General features: G+C 39.6%; 1 protein-coding gene across 3 annotated transcripts in view; it reads left to right on the top strand.

Moving 5' to 3' along the window:
- Nucleotides 1–14,287, top strand: part of enox2 (ecto-NOX disulfide-thiol exchanger 2) — a 204,314-nt gene that overhangs the window by 156,220 nt on the left and 33,807 nt on the right. For all 3 annotated transcript variants that reach the window (XM_024283495.2, XM_036214036.1, XM_024283497.2), the window contains 2 exons: nucleotides 9,146–9,352; nucleotides 13,653–13,886. In XM_024283495.2, the coding sequence (XP_024139263.1) occupies nucleotides 9,146–9,352; nucleotides 13,653–13,886 (441 nt within the window). The remainder of the gene's footprint in view (nucleotides 1–9,145; nucleotides 9,353–13,652; nucleotides 13,887–14,287) is intronic.

Below are 14,287 nucleotides of genomic sequence, written 5' to 3'. Positions count from 1 at the left end.
CCCTAAAGTCATGGGTTGAACAATCAATAAATGAGACGAACAGACCTTCAGCAATTAAAAATGAAGAAAAAAAATCTCAGAAATGCTGTCAAATTGAAGTAGACGTTAAATATTTATGACATTTAATAATTAGTTAAGCAATTAAAAATTTCATTCTAAGAACCATTTATGGCCATAAAGACAATCTAGTAAATATTATCAACAAATAAAAGCCTAAAACTATTTCTTAAAGTATAGATCATTAGTACATGAGCCAAAAACACTTTTTTTTCTCTTTATCCTTTTCTCGTTATAACCAGAAAATGAAGAATACATTGTAGCGTACAACTCTTTCTTTCCCACACGGAGACGCAGAGACTTTATCTCTTTACGTCCTTCTTTTTGTGATTAACAAAAAAAAACAGCAAAGGAAAACACACCCCAAAACTTCTTGCTTATTAGTGCGTCAAGCCTCTCAAAGGTCTTAATTAGGTCTCATGCACCAGCCCCCTTCCTTTATTTACCTAAAACTCCCGAAAAAACAGGTTGATTGACAGAACCCAGGGCCGATGAGCATTTCTGCATGGTGCGTTCACTGTGCTCTGGACATTCGCAGCAAAACAAATCTGTTAATCCCAAAAAAATTTTAAAAACAAGAAAAACTGACCCATTGTAATTTATTGATTAAATAGTGTCTTCATTTTTATCTGAAAAACTGCTTTTATTTGCATAAAAATGATGGACTGAGATTTGCCAAATGGCTGTTTGGGTCAGCTAATGTCCGGAATTCAGTGAACGCACCATGCGCAGATGTTCGTCTGCCCTGGATTCTGGAAGTCAACCTGTTTCAGCTCAGTGGCCTTGCGGTAGAGTGTCCGCCCTGAGATTGGAAGGTCGTGGGTTCAAATCCCGGCCGAGTCATACCAAAGACTCTAAAAATGGGACCCAGTACCTCCCTGCTTGACACTCAGCACTAAGGAGATGGACTGGGGGGTTAAACCACCAAATGGTTCCCGAGTGCGGCTGTGTCTGCAGCTCACCGCTCCCCCAGGGGATGGGTCAAATGCGGAGAACAAATTTCACACACCGAGGTGCGTGACAAATAGTGGGACTTTAACTTTAACTTGTTTCAGGAAAATAAAGGAAGGAGGCTGGTGAATGAGATGGCATTAAGGCGTTTGAGGAGCATAGATTAACTTATAAATCAAAAAATAGACTAAAAAAATTCTTTGTAGTGTTTTCTTCTGCTGTTTTTGTTGTTAACCACAAAATAAAGAGACTTAAAACAGGTAAAGACTCTGCGTCTGGGAAAGGGAGAGAGGGACGCTTCATTCTTTGTTCTTCATTATCTCGTTATAATGAGAATATTAAATTTGTTATCTTGTTATAGCGAGATAATAAAAATAACGAGAAAACAATCAAAAAAGAAATAGGGCAGGCCATTTTGGCCTTCCGAACGTTACAGATATTAAGAATAATAAAGTAAATTCTATTTTCCACACCTCTGTCGGTCCATGTCGTGAAATCATGAGAACTTCAACCTCCTTGTGGTGCTCTGGCCTGAAAGGAATGACATTTTGTGGTGTTTTTTGCTGCTTTTGGCCATCTGCTTCATTCTTTGACTTTTCGCGATGGCCCACTGGGTCTCTTAGCGTGGGTCACTGCTGTCATTCTGTCACCTCAAACCACTACGACCATCCTTCCCTGACCTTTACCATTAACAGGGCATTTCCAAACTAGCTTCATGTAAGTTTCTCTGCAGATACGATGATCAAGTTGATTTTGTGTGAAAGTCCTAAAGATTTAGACTGTTTTTTTCAGGATGATTCAAGCAAAACTTATCATGGGCTTGCACATGAATGTGGTGGAATCCACACATTTGTCCTTATGAGAACCATTTAAGCATGGCATTTATGTTTTTTTTGGCGGGGTGCCATTCTTTATTGGATCAAGAGAAGTTGTTGAAAAGGATGACATTTTTAAATATATTTTGTTCTAAATTTATTTCTGAAAATATTCTAAGCATAAACATTTTTAGTTATATGTCATTTCGATGTATATATTTGTCTCACGACAACTTCCCAATAATTTAAGCTCCAGGTAAAGTGATTTCACCTTCTACTTTGAGATTTCCTTCAATACAAACTATTTTTGCCCAAACCGGTGCCTTTTATTTTTGAAATCAAGTGAAACAATGGCTTCTAAGCGCTAGCGCTTGAATGAATTTATCTTTTATATTAAAGCACAAACTCATTCTCAGATTTAAACTTATATATGTGACCCTTTATGAATGTGTCTGATGGCAGAACAGTAAACTCAAGATTTTCTGCAAGTAAGAGATAGAGTTTTTTCCTCTGTAGAGCACAGAGAAATCTAAATGAAAATCTAAAAAAATAATAACATAGCTTACACGGTCACTTTCTTACACAGATAAAACTTTAGTTTTGTCATAAGTGGTCTCTTATCTACACAAGTTGAATTTTTGGAACTCATATTCACTACGAATTGTAATTTTTCCACTTTACTTCTCTGTTACTATCTCTCGACTCTGAGCTTCTGTCCCAAACTATCTCTGCTTAAGATCTTCTTCCTTTCATGTATTTTACTGTTGGAAAAACATTTAATCTCAGTGCCAACAATTTTTACGAGACAAGAAAATGTTTATACATTTTCTCAAGTCAGATTGGTGACTTAATTGAAAAATGACCTGCATAGGAAATTCCTGCATGGTGTTGTTTTATGGCAGCGCCACAGTCCGTAGAGCTGCCTCATAGAAATCCCAGTGTTGTAGTTCATCAGAATGGGCTGTTGACTGCATATAAACTGGACCGAGTGAGTGTGACATCAGCCATAGAAAATGGTTTACTTCCAGTTTAAACCAAATTAAGTCAATTCAGTCATTTTTTTACAATACGGGCGTCGCCATGTTGGAGCCAGATGACCTCGGCAAGCAGGGATTAGTCTGAGTCGACATTTCTATGGCATCTATTCTCACCAATCAGAAGTGATCTTGCTGGGAGACGACACCACTACCACTTGAAAGCGGGCTCGGGGAATCTGTCATCCAAACATTTGATCGTGACACAGCATACTTCTATTGAGACATCTGATTGGCCACTTTATAGCTTGAATATCATTTGAAAATAGGATTATCAAGAACATGTTATAAAAAGCAAATAGAATGACTGAGTTAAAGCTGTTTATTTCTCTTTAGAAGTCTATGGGATTTAGCTTTTGAAAAAAGCGACCGCTTCCCATTTGTGTGAAAATTGGTGGAGGGGGAATGATGATATGGGCTTGTTTTCCAGGATTGGGCTTGGCCCAATCCTGGCCCCTTAGTTCCAGTGAAAGGAACTTTGAAAGCTTCAGGATACCAAGACATTTTGGACTATTCCTTGCTCCCAAACTTGTGGGAACAGTTTGGGGCGGCCCTTCCTCTTCCAACATCACTGTACACGAGTGCACAAAGCAAGATCCATAAAGGCATGGAGGACAGTCTGGTGTGGATGAACTGGACTGGCCTGGACAGAGTCTTGACCTGAACCCTATAGAACATCTCTGGGATAAATTAGACTGGAGACTGAGAGCCAGACCTTCTCCACCAACATCAGTGTGACCTGACCAATGTTCTTTTGGAAGCATGGTCAACAATTCCTAGCAACACACTCCTCAATAACATGAACAGCTTCCCAGAAGAGTTGAGACTGTAATAACCAAAAAAGTGGCGAATTTAGCAATTTGGGGGCCCTCTGCGACTGTTGTATTTAAAAAAAAAAAATGTTTTCTAGGTTCTTCATTGGTCCACTAGTAGACAGAACCAAGGATCAGATTTTTTTAATAAGCATTTAAAAACTGAAATCATTTCATAAGTGCCAGGAAGCAAAACCTGCATTGAATTTGAACCGGAAAGATGAAGAATAAAGCAATTTTGATGATAAAAATGAAATGATTCGGATCAAATGTATAAATTACATTTATTGAGCAGATTAGTGGTCACATATTTATTTTATTATTATAAGGCTATGCATCTCACAGGTGGCAGGTGAGGCGCCGCTTCACCTGCTGCCCATGACTGCACACCCCTGGTTGAAACGTATTTTGATAAGGAACTAAAACCTCCCAAACCTGTTTTAATTATGTCCACCCTCCCAAAGCAATTTTCACCTGCAAAATTGTAATCATAACTGGCGGGAAAACTGAATTCTCTGCTGGCTAACTTATTGTTGGCTGGAATATTCCATTGTTGCAGGAGATGGGGGAGGAAAAAAACACTTTAACGTGATCGGTCTTGTGCCATTTCAGTGATCTGGGGTGTTTTATCATTACAGAGTTAAATAATAATAGGTGGAAAATGTGTTTCAGACACTTTTTTAGGTGTATATTTAAGTGTTCAGCTCAGGGCCCCAGTGTGTTGGGGGGCCCCAGGCAATCGTCCTTCTTTGCCTAATGCTGAGTCCGCCCAGAATGGGATGGGATTCAGTTCATATTCGAGTCAAGGCAGGCGAGACAATACTTTTGGTAATATAGTGTAGTTTAATTTGTATTTCTAAATTGTTTCTATGTGTATGTAAGTGTGTGGCCCTGCAACAAACTGGTGACCTGTTCGGGGGGGCTTCCCACAGTAGCTGGGCTCCAGCAACCCTGTAACCCTGAAAGGGATTCGGCTTAAGATGGATGGCACATACTAAATATCTTTATTGTTGTGAATGTTTTTGTCATGTTTTCATCAAGATCACACGTAGTAGAATAGTCATGTATTTCAACAATAATACTAAGGCCTGACAAACCCATTCTAAATGCATGAATTTGGCTTAGTATGAGAAGAAAATGCGTTTTTGTTCTTTTTTTTTCCAATATTGTGGCATTACCTACTGTTCCTGTTTCTTTCAGAGCGATCCAGGACATTGTTGCAGATGGTTGAAAATGAAATGAAAAGGAGCACATGCTCTGCTGTTGGCTGCATTCAGGCTTTAGCTAATATCACTGCAGTCTTGACGAAGCAGGTTGCATATGTTCCCCATCACGTGCAGTCGTTACCCTCTAGCTGCACGCTCTCCACCTGACACCGTGTTCATCACCCTCTCACACTCGCTGCTCCTCTGCTTGACCCTCTTCTGTCTGCTCCGACGGTCATCCTAACACATTCTCAAGCTGCTCTTTTCTCCCTTCTCTTCTCCTTTTCCCTTCACACTGCTCACCTGTAGGTCGGACCAAATGTTCCCCGTCACTGATGCTCACTCTGCCAATTCAGCTGGAGTGAATTCCTTAGCTTTCTGGACAGAAACGTCCAAATTCAAAGGTTTAGCTTGTTAAAACAGATGTGTGTACTTTGGACTGAAAGTAGATCAAAATAACAGTGTTAAAAACCCCAAAATGGTCATGTGAAAGCTAGAAGACCATGTCAGGGGTACAGGCCATTATGTTTTGTGCTGTTTTAGTTGGTGCTTATATGCAAAGAGAATAATTCAGGAACCAATCTGGTTTTATGTGGCCATTGATTTGTGCTTAAATATACAGCGAGAGTAAAATTTTAAACGAGGTAACTGTATTAATTTATATAAAAGAAAGTATTTATAATTTTATTTTACCTTTTTGTTTCAGATCATCTGCTTGGTTAGGGTGCAAATTAAATTTTTCCTCAATTTTTATTCCCGACAGTATAAGAAAATGAAATAAAAATCTTGGGAGTTAAAAAGTCTTGATTGACATATTAAAGCCTGAAAGGAGGCTACATCCATCCATCTCCTGCTCTTCTTATGCCTCAAGTTTGTCCTGGTGAAAGATTTGTGTTTGCAGATGCAACCACCAGGGCTTTTCTCCAATGTTTTCCAGAACAGTTTGATGTCATTTGTTTGTTGTCATCTTCATGAAAAAAAATCATAAAACAGCTGAACAATGTTGGCTTTTACGTTAATTTATGGAGTTGAGGACAGCAAGTAACCGATCCCAGCCCTTGAATGCTGGAATCAGACAAAACTACAGTGAACAAATTCCAAAAAGAAAACTGAACATACGGGTGACTGTTCATTCAGTTTCTTCTCGGCTTTATCAGCTGCTCATGGAACAAAAAGGTCAGTTTTTTTTGTTGCATTTTACATGCAAAGCTTCTTTTTGCTGCGGGAGTTTGCCTTTTTATGAACCATTTTTATTTTTTCTGCTCAACTCAAGACCAACTCTTCATCTTCGGGGGGCAAATGTTAGAGAGGCAAAGTAGAAGCGAAAAAGGTTCATAAAATAAATTATATTGGACTGAACAGTGGCGGACTTAGCAGTTTGGGGGCTAGGTGAACAAAAGTAGTGATTCCATTTATCCTTTTTTTGCCCTTAAAAATGATAAAACATCTGTAAATTAACTTCCTCATTGGTCCACTTTTAGACACCATAAATATCAAGAATTTGAATGCTTTGATTAGCATTTCAAAACAGAAATCCCATTTAAATGTAAAAAAAAAATAATTTTAGATGCATGATTTTTACTTAGGAAAAAATGATTTTTTTTGAATGGGCTAATTTGTTACACACTCTCTTTCCAGTTGGGACAAATGTGGGTGTTTTACAAAAGAAGACAAAAGAAACAAAAATACCTGAATGATGGAACAAAACAGTACACTCTGGACTCTATTGGGGTCAATAAAAAATATAATTTTTAAATATTCTTTCCTCCCCTTTTCTGTCCCTTTTTTAATTCTCGATTTACTTTAACTGTTTTAGTTCCTTTGATCTGTTCTTATTCATCCTGTTGTGTCTTCCTGCACTTTTGCGAGTTTCAACAAATTCCTTGCTTTTTCTCTGCTGTTTGCATTTTTTACCACCACTCTGATAACTACGCTTTATTTTACAGCTTTTTTGCTTTTTTTTTAATCTCTTCAAAAAGTCTCTCTCTGCTCACTAACGTACCTTTGATGGAACAGTCCATTTCTATACAGTGACGGGAGCAGTCTTATGCCATTTCAGTGTTATGGGGTATTTGTATGAGTTCGGTAACAAAGGGATTGGAAATTATTTTAGAAAAATTGGAAGTGTTCAGCTTGGGAGTGTTAGGGGGCCTCAGGCACTCGCCCACCTTTGCTTAATTGGTAGTCCGCCCCTGGATGTTGGGACACATTTTGCTGATTATGGTGGCCCTGAAGGACAAATGATTCGATGGAAAAAACATTTAAATAAAAAAATCACAACATCAATTAAAAAAGCGAAATACTAAAAAAAAAAAAAATCAGATTGAAGAAAATAAAATGAATTTCCAAAAACTAAAACACAATTAAAAAAAAAAAATGAAAGAAGATTGGAACGTTCCAGAGAATAAAAGTAATTTCCAGTAAATCAAAATGGAATTGTGAAAAAAAAATTAAACAAGCGAAGAAACGGGAAAAGGCCGATATTTTGGGACATCTCTGATTGGATGATGACTTTTGAGTTTTTTAGATGTGTCTTCGATGTCCGCATAATAATAAAAGTTTGATGATTAGGGTATATCCTGTATCTATTCATGACAAATAACTTTCGGTACATGATGGACAAGCGACACCATTCAATCAGGAATATCCTACAGTACCTACTTCTTTCTGTTTCTTCTCTTGTTTCATTTATTAACATCTCATTTTGATTTCAGGAAATTACATCTGTTTTCCTTAACATTTTTATTTCATTTATTTCTAAAATATTTTTTGCTTGTTTAGTTGATGTGATCTTTAAAATTTGCGTTGAGTGAGTTGTCGATGTAATTTGAACTTCAGGGCCACCGTAGCTATTGGCTACATTCAAGTAAAAACAGACCTGATATCAATAACGAAGAGAGTTAATGGATTTTATCATAGATATTGTAGTTGAAAGGTCGAGCCCAGATTCAATCCTGTTGTTTCAGAGCATCTTTCTACAGAGATGAGACACAGGCTCGTATGTGAGGCCTTCGCAGACACACACACTATAGCATCCTCGCTGCTCCTTCACTTCACCCCTTATAGAGCCCATTAATCACATTCATCATGGATGAGAAGCCTGATCTGTTGGAGATTAGATCAGTCAACATTCATCTGTGTCGAATAAGTGATTTCTGTGTTGCAGAGCTTCTTCCTTCCACATGATGGGATTTTCTATCAGTTTTTAACCAAAAGGATTTAATTTTCATGCCTGAAATGGTTTGATTTTAACATTTATCTTAGATAAACTATTCAGAGCTTATTGCTGCAAGTTGTCATTATTTATGCATTAGGTTTTAGTATTTTTGGGTTATAAGTGTTGTGTGTTAAATTTGCCATTTTTGCACACTTTTTATAAGTAAAAAGAATAAATCTGTTTTTTTTTCTTGGTTTTACAGCTCAATTAAAAGCTGACATGCTAAAATGCAAAGACAGGCAGTTCAAATATAGAATGGGATGAATGAATGTCAGACCTAAACTTCAGGCTTTTGGAAATGATCAAAGCAGGTTTTAAAACGCAGTGAAAAGCAGGAGAACCAAAAGAGTCAACATTTGATCCTCTTTTTTTTAAATGAATTCCTTCCCCGTTGATGGGATGACATTCCCCCCACAGGATCAGCCTCCGTTCTCAGATCTCTAAACAGCCCTATTGTCCTGTAATCCTCCACCTGACTGCGACTCTCGTTGGTGCTAACGTCGCCCGCAGACAGCAGAGCACCAACGGGATATGTCGTCTGTTTCATAAAATCCAGACTTTTTTTTTTTTAATCCTTGTGTTGACTTACAGCTTTAGTGTTTTTGTTTTAATTTAAATAAAATGTTGTCCAAAGCTTGTGTGTTTGTATTTGAGGCCAAAAAACGCAATGATGACGGAAAAGCATTGGAATAAAAAGCCTGTTGTTTTTTATTATTATGAGCAGTGCAACAATATATTCAGTTCATTATGAAGCGCTGGCAAGCTGAGTTTGACCGTGGCCATCTGCCATACGTTAGGTAATGAATGGGAAGCGCTGAATAATAAATTCAGTTGTCAGAGGCTGTTGTTTGCTGCCTCTCAAAGATCATCATTCATACTTCTCTCAATTAGTTGGGTTCTTTCTGGAGTCCTGAGCGTTCTGAATGAGTTTTCTCTGTTTACAGGTTCACAATGACTGACCTTATCTCCAAATGATTTGCCCATATGAGGTACTGGCACATCCAATAATGTGTAGTAACTCCCTGTCTTGCTTTTTTCTCCCTGCTTTGATCAGACCTCCCCCCTCCTGCCACGAGAGAACGTCCTCCGGGATGTAAAACGGTCTTCGTTGGGGGACTCCCCGAGAACGCCAATGAGCAGCTTATCATGGAGATCTTTGGGCAGTGCGGCGATATCACAGCGATACGCAAAAGCAAGAAGAACTTCTGTCACATCAGGTTTGCAGAGGAGGGCACCGTGGACAAGGCTCTCTTCCTCTCTGGTACGTTGTCTGTCGCACATTTGGTCCTTTCTGTCAGCCATTAAAAAGTTCCACCATTATTTATAATTTAGGACTGGGTATCGATTATAATTTCAAGAAACTATTCGATTAACAAGAGTGAATCTTGTGTTTCTGTGTTTCTGTGGCTGAGGTTTACCGCTCACTGTCTAATATTAACCTGAGGGGGAAAAGTAAAATTAGGAGACGTTTTTCCTTTGTTTAATATCTCGATGACGCCTAAACCTCTGCACCCCGTCGCGGCTCTCTGTCTGCCAGCATATTGAGGGAGTGAGCTCCGCCACGGGAGTGAAAACCGACGATCCTGTCCAGAGTGTATCCCCCCTTTGCCCCTAAGTAGCCAGATGAGCTCTGCAAACCTACAGCTCCAATGAGTTAAAGAAAAAGATAAAAGTTCAGAACAAAATGCTTGCTTTGATTAATATTCTACCTGTTGATCGAGTGACTAAAAACGTCACGTGCCCATAGCTGAGTTCGTAATTGGTAGATGCGACGCGGCGACCTGTCAACTTCAGATATTTAACTTTTGATTGCGCCGCCCAATTCGTGCCTCAAATCAAGCTGCTGCCAGACCTTCGTGCCGCGTCCGTCGCTCAAATTCCGCCGTGGGACCTTGAATCGCCTCATGTTGCGTCTGTCTGGCCCGCCTCCTGGTCTTTGTGAGAACTCTTGCAGCAGAATTTTGTAAAAGCTGAAGGTTCTTGATGCTACTTTTTGGAAGACCAGTTAGAAGGGCATTAAAGTAATCGATTCTACTGAAAATAAAAGCATGCATCAGCGTCTCCATGTTAGCAAGAGATAAAATCGGGTGGACTCTAGCCAGATTTCTAAGATGATAAAAACCAGTTTTGATCCCCTGCTCAATATGTGGGATAAAAGTTAGCTTAAAGTCAAAAGTTTCTGACTGTTTCTGAACAACTTAATGAAAGTTCTTTAAGTTTCAAACACTGTTTCTCTCTCTTAGCCTCAGGACTGATAACTAAAATTTCATTAGTTAACAGGGCGTCAACAGCCTTCGTCACATCTACCCTTACTGGTGGATACAGGTATCCATCTGTACAAACAAGTGGGCTGCATGAAATACTAAAGTCATAGACGCTTGATGAGTCTGTAGAACAAAATGTTTATGCATGTTTTTTTTCTCTAAATCAAATCAAAAATATTCGTCATATCACTGGTGAAATAAACTGAAGAAAGGGAATAAATACATTTTAAAATAACCTTTTTTTTTAACCAAAAAATAAATTAGATTCCTCTATTTTTCTGAATCAATATTGTATCTTGTAAGCAAAGATCGATTTAAACCATCATTTCAAAAGCCTTCACTTGAATTCTAAGAAATGTTGTGTCTTGATCGCTTTGATCACCATGGAATCATTTCTATGTCAGAATCCGTGTATCTTCTGCACCCAACACTTTGATCTGTTGCTGCAAACAGAAGTTAGTTTACAGAAACTCCACGTGCATTTTTTATGAGTCGGGCTGCATTGGTTCTGTATGTTTAGTTTTTTTTTTTTTTTTCAAAATGACAAAGAATTTTTAATTCACCAAAGCTCTGGTTTGTGCTTTTAAACTGAGCAGCAAAGGTTGCAGACATTTATGGAAACTTTGAATTATTTATTGCTGTCCTCAATGCTAAGTTTATATTTAAAAAACAAAGCCAAAATGGTTCAAATGCATTGCCTCCTAAATTATTTAAGGTGTTTTTTATGTTAACGCAATCATAATAAGGAGGTTCTGAAATGGGAGCAGGCCAATCAGAAAGTTAAAGCAGATTGTTCTGTTATCAAACTCTTGATTGAGTGGCTTATTACAATCAAGACTCAAAGGCAGCTTTCCCTGCAGCTTTTCTGCTCTTTATTTTCACAGCTGTATATGCAGAGATACTCACTCTTTCTGTAATCCGATGGCCCCACACTGCAAAAATATAAATATATACTCGGGGGGTGAGCAGAAATCTTTTCATCATTACTGTGTGAGTCCACTTCCAAATGCATATGTGTGTTTCAGAGTGAGATTGAGTCGGGTTCTATCGATTTGGACTGCCTCTGTTCTCACGGTGACATGTGGGCGCCAAAGGTCCATATATTAGAGTGATGACCGCGCCGTGGAGTTTCCCCATAAATAAAGCCCCACCCACACACAGCCTGTGCAAACAACAGCACCCAGCAGTGACACACACTCGCAGCAGCTCCCGCTCACCAACATCTCCTCCTATGAAATATTGAAGGATGGAGAGCCCGGAGCTGAAAGTGCTGCAAAAAAAAAAAAAACTTGCACTCGTTTCCTCTCCTGTTTATGTTTCACCGCCGTCCTGTCCAGACACTCGCTCTCTGATCATTTCAAGCAATTAAATCACTAAATAGGCATGATTTCACTTCAATCCGCAACTAGCCATTAGTGGGAATTTAATAAGGAGGATAGAGTGGGGATAAGAGGGAAATAGAGAGGGAAGAGGGGTTAATAAGGGATATTGTGGTCTTTCAGTGCCACTAGAGAAGTAATTGGCCTCTCTAAGCCTCTCTAATGTATTGACTAAAGGATGCAGGCCTTCTGTGCCGCAAAAACCCCTGGATGCTGTTTATAGTTTTACATAAAAGAAGTCAAGAAAGCGTGCGGGTCAGGATGAGCTAACCCAAGAAGAAGTGCAGAGATTTGCTCTGTTACCAACAGAGAGGCAGGCAGAGGAGCTCCGTGATGAGGCAGAGCTCATCTCCGGATCCTTTTTGGTCTAATGTCTCTATTTTTGACAATTTGTTGTAATTCAGGTTAATCCTATTCATGCCTCAAGCTATTGTTTTCCACCTCTGCTGACACGGTTTTTGTTGTCTCTGTTTTACCACCAACAGTTCTATTCGTTTAGTTGGAAGGGGAGGGGTTTGATCCTTATTGTGGAGGTGATTCAAGTCCTGCTATTAATAATTATTGTAGTGTCCTTTTCCTGCTCTGAGATACCAAGACATAGTCTGTTTTAGGTCTTTTTATTTTGTGGTTTTTATAGGCCGTAACCAATGCACCAACAAATCTCGGCGTGGTGTAGACCTCTGGCATGTATCGTGTCATTGTAGTGAGAAGACTAGAAAAGCAACAACAGCGGAGGTCATCCAGCAGCTCCTCTTTTTCTTGCTTTACTATTTTGTACATGAACAGGAATTCATTGTTTTAAAGAAGATTGCATGCGGCTAAGAAGAATACCGCCATAAAGAGGAGAACAGAAATGCTAGCTTAGTGTTATATTGGGACTTTTTAATGTCATCACACGTTATCAACAGATGGCTAAAGCGGCGCCGCCCCAACCGTCCTATTGTATTTTTCTATGGACTTACAACGTTGGCGGCCTTAAAGAAGTACGGGTTTGAACTGTTTGAGTCCATTTAACAATAGGAACTATTAAACTACCGGATCGAACCAGACCGTGCCGTACTGAGCTGCTCAGTGGAAACAAGGCTATAGGATACCGTTGTGCTCCCCATCCCGGAACTGGACCTGTTCTCTCAGAGATTAGAGTCATGATCTATCGAGAAACAGTCGGCATGTCAAAAAATGACAAGTTGGGACACCCAAAACATACATTTTTGACGTGGAGGGGTCCTTAACCAACCGTCACATGTGACAAGTTGAAAGTGTAAAGGGCAGTTGTAGCAAAGTCTTAATAGAAGTCTGAACCCCTGCGAGTAAAAATGTCCATATAACACGTTCAGGCTCAGCAAATCAAAAGCAAACATGACCCCAAAGCTCCAGTCACACCCTTGTGTCCGTGCTGCAAATTACATGTCCTTTTTCTGCAGCCATGCTCCCATTTGATCGTTCCTGCTAAGCAAAGAGTTTTTAGTGTGTACCTTTAAATAGGAGGCCGTCACTTGCTGAATCAGCTCAGTGGTAACAGCATCATCATTTAGAGCGGCGCGTCCTGCTGCTTCCTGTTGTCAAACGCACACATGGCCCTTCAGCTCTGTGAGTGTGTGTGGAGCATCATCTTCAGCATTAATCCACCTCAGCTCAAAAACACAAGAGTCGTTTTTTTTCTCGTCCTTTCAACATTTGAACATCTTGAAATATGCTCCTAGTTAAAGCGGAGGAACGAATTTAAACATTTCTTGCGTCTTTTCATGTTTTCCACTTCAGAAGAAATTGGCAGATCGTATTCGGCATCTGGAGAATCTTTGAAATCACACAACTGTGAAAATGACACGAGTGCACACAGATCACCCCAGCCTGCCATCTGTTCCTCCCCGCACCATAAACCCATCTCTGCTCTTGTTGATCATCTCTCCTTCCTCAGGGTACCGGATCCGTTTGGGCTCCAGCACAGACAAAAAAGACTCGGGTCGGCTTCACGTGGACTTTGCCCAGGCCAGAGATGACCTGTACGAGTGGGAGTGTCGCCAGCGCATGTTGGCCAGAGAGGAGCGTCACCGCCGCAAGATGGAGGAGGACCGGCTCCGCCCGCCGTCCCCTCCACCAATTGTCCACTATTCTGAGCACGAGTGCAGCCAGCTGGGAGACAAGATCAAAGGTAAACATCCATCCTGAAAGTGCACATTGTGGTACGTTCACGCCAGGTATGTGACGTTTATGAATGATGCAGATTTAAAGGGGCCACATCATGAAAATTCTACTTTTTGAGGTTGAGATGACTGTTTGATAACTTTAGCATGTGTCAAAGTGGACTTTCTCCTGTCCCTTTCTGTATGTAAAAACTCGATCACACTTTGAGCGATTTTAGCAACCTTAGTATCAAGTGCAGGAATGTTTGGGACATTACCAGTTGTACTTTTTGTATTGATATATTCTACGTTTTTTAAGGTTTTACTCAATTTTTCAGCCCTGAAAATGAAAATGACTGGAAAATTCTTCAAGTCCTTCTAAAACATGCACAAAACTGTTACAAAAAATGTTACGAAAACATTGAGTAAG

Source organism: Oryzias melastigma, linkage group LG10 (genome assembly GCF_002922805.2).
Source record: "Oryzias melastigma strain HK-1 linkage group LG10, ASM292280v2, whole genome shotgun sequence".
Taxonomy (NCBI): Eukaryota; Metazoa; Chordata; class Actinopteri; order Beloniformes; family Adrianichthyidae; genus Oryzias; species Oryzias melastigma.
The sequence above is the reverse complement of the archived record's forward strand: the minus strand, read 5'-3'. Positions and strand labels throughout refer to the sequence as shown.